Raw genomic sequence first — 2,935 nt, forward strand, 5'->3', positions numbered from 1 at the left:
TCACGCTATTGGCTTCACATTCTTTGGGGCAGCCTCCTTCTGTTTTACACATCTACATGTTTCCACCGGCTCAGCTTCTATGGAGCCTACATCCACATATAAGTTACCATTGTTATGCTGTTTGTCCCCCTCACTACATTTCCAGCCTTGCTGCCCGTGGGACTATAGTCACTCCTATCCCACATACCTGCCTCACTCTTTGCCTCACCCACATCGAGATGGCTGTGCCTGAACTTCTGCACGTCCTGCTCGGCACCGCTAGTCCTGGTGCTGTCATTGGACACAATGAGGAGGAGACACGCCTTAACACTGTTCTCGCGCTCCGTCTTTACCACCGTGTTAAAAAAAACAGACAATTAGAGCAGCACTCTTGGTGTAGTCATGGACCTCCTTCTGACGCTGAACTTACATCATGCCCCTTAAGACACGTTCCGCCACAATCCGGTCTATCTACACATTCCCGTGCAAGCCTACTCAAGGTGTACTGGAACTTATGGTGTCATACCGGACTGGGAATACAACGGTCATGTTATTCGTGTATGACTGATTACTGAACTGGCGTGGGCTTTACTGGTCATCCTACATAAGCATCTCCACTCGACTCTACGCTTGTAAGCTGAGGTCAGAACCGCTAGCTGCTCGGCTGTAGCTCCTCACTAAGACCCCGGGCTGCGAGCACTCACTCGTTGAAGCTAGGTTCCAATCCGGCCTCCTGTGTCTCAAACGCATGGATTTCACAGTACTCTTGCTAGTTATAAAGCCTTATCGGTTTCGTCCGAAAAATACCCCATTCTGATCTGCTACACCTATGCCCCCCCGACCTTCCTCAGTGTCCTTTCGGGATCGTCTGTTGCTTGTCCCCGAGCGAAATCCCAGGGTTTACAGCAGCATTCAGTTTTCTGCTCCTCATATTGGACGCAACTCCCGCCCCTGTTAGCTCCGTGTGTACCTCCGGTCTGTTTACACGTCCGAGTGTGTACCAGACCTCTTTTTGATGCGGCCAGTTTTTTAACTATTAATGTCATCTCTTCTTATGCTGTCACCACTGGCACTTTTCTCTAGTTCCGTGTTTTATGTTGTCCTCTGTTTATATTTTGTGTTTACCCGCATCACTCCTGGTTTATTGATTTGTGTAACGCTTATGATCAGTCTTTTAACAGTTTGTACTGGGGTTTTCTTGTGTGTTAATTTGTTTTGTGTATACCACGTCTCTTGTTGACGAATGTTGCCCCCTGTTGCTGGATAATGGAATACCATCCTAAAGGCTGCCTTTGCCCTTGCTTGATCATCCTTGACTATGGGTTTATTTCTCTTCTTTGAACGAATAATTCGGCATTCTAGGCCATTGTATGCCGGGAGACTGAGGTGCGCCCCCTGACGAGTTACGCGTGAAGGTCAAAATTTCGGTTTGGATTGTTTTGTTTTTTATAACAAATAAACACATACGTATTGCCTATAGATATTACTGGCCCGGTGAACAATTCCAATTTTCTAAATCCCTATCACATTAACCCATTCTCCAAACATGCTAGTCGGGGGTCTCTACATGATTAATGAGATTAGTGTGTAAAGTTACGGTTCTCTAGCTTGGTTTAGTCCAAGAAGAACAATTATCATTCAGGGATCTAATGCCTGTGGGTGGTACAAAGAGCGTGGTGTGCATGAGAGATCGTACTGTTTCAGCCCCTGTTCCATGTCCGTGCCCATTCCACTCCCATTGCCATGACTACTGTTTTCTCAGCTTATATACACGTGATCTTGCCTTTGGTTTGCCGTCTCACTTTGGAATAACAGTGATATTTGTAAACCAATTTCGGGCTATATAACTCGCTTATGCCTGGGCGGGCCGTAAAGGAACCGAATTCTATTCGATGTTCACATTCATACCTCTTGACTAAATGTCAATTTCATGGTCCTAGGTTCACCTCTTGATCCTCTAGTGTTTGGTTTCTCAACGTGTTGTTGGTGAAGAATTTTTAATGACTAAATATAAGCACGGTCAGTCGCTGTGTCGTACTAGAGCCTTCTTCCCGATTGGCCAAGGTCGCGATGTTCCTCTTAGTTATTCAAAGACGATTATACATTGTTCCGCCGCCTTATATTCAGCCCTTTATCATTTTACCACTTCTGTCTTTGATCTACTATCAATCTGGTTATTGTTACATGTCCGGCACCTGTTTTACGAATCTTTAATCACATAACTGATTATACCGTCTCATATAACACAACGTAGAAGACAGACTCGCAATACTAATTATATGTTATAATACTAGATGAGTGGTCTCTTTAAATACTTCATTATTCATCGCTCATTTTCATGCGTCCCTCAGATATCGGCAATATTTTTAGCGTTAGGCTGTGTTACCAATAACAAGGTTCAGGAGAAGTTGGTTGTCCCTGATATGACCAGCTGATGGCTTTATTTGGGTGTGCTGAGTTCGAACCACGCTGATAATTCAGGAAAAAAGCAGACAAGAAAATAAGATGGGTCTCATTCCTTTTTCAATCACATATCCACGGACATAAAGAAGCAAACTAATACAACATTTGATTGCAATACATAATTATTAATAATAATAATAGTAATCATAATAATACATTTTAGGAATAAAATCTCCTTTCCTTTTAGATTTTGCACAGAGATGAAACTGAAAACTCCGTCGGACATGGGGCTCCATCAAGAATATGCAGCGACAAACTTTGATCACAAGAACTTTATCACACAAGCACATAAGCATAAATTAAACTAGTTAGCAGAAAACCCTTAGTTTGGTGTTTCATACTGTATTATGTTATCTTTAAAATAGTTAGTTTATGTCAAGCTAAATTATTGTAATGTTAATTTATGAAATAAATTAAATATTAATATGTGTGGGATGTCAAAAAAAGTATCTAGTATGTACAATAGCTGTTGCTTATTTGAATTTTATCAAGA

The 2,935-nt window shown here is 42.2% G+C and overlaps 1 protein-coding gene across 1 annotated transcript in view; it reads right to left on the minus strand.

Annotated features, from left to right (window-relative positions):
• LOC116700888 (olfactory receptor 1500-like) overlaps window positions 1–2,935 on the minus strand; it is a 74,143-nt gene continuing 71,208 nt past the window's right edge. The window contains exons 6-7 of the mRNA XM_032534335.1: window positions 188–270; window positions 1–86 (exon numbers count right to left, since the gene is read on the minus strand). Coding sequence (XP_032390226.1) covers window positions 1–86; window positions 188–270 — 169 coding nt within the window. The remainder of the gene's footprint in view (window positions 87–187; window positions 271–2,935) is intronic.

The sequence above is a fragment of the Etheostoma spectabile genome, chromosome 13 (assembly GCF_008692095.1).
Source record: "Etheostoma spectabile isolate EspeVRDwgs_2016 chromosome 13, UIUC_Espe_1.0, whole genome shotgun sequence".
NCBI classification, from domain to species: domain Eukaryota; kingdom Metazoa; phylum Chordata; class Actinopteri; order Perciformes; family Percidae; genus Etheostoma; species Etheostoma spectabile.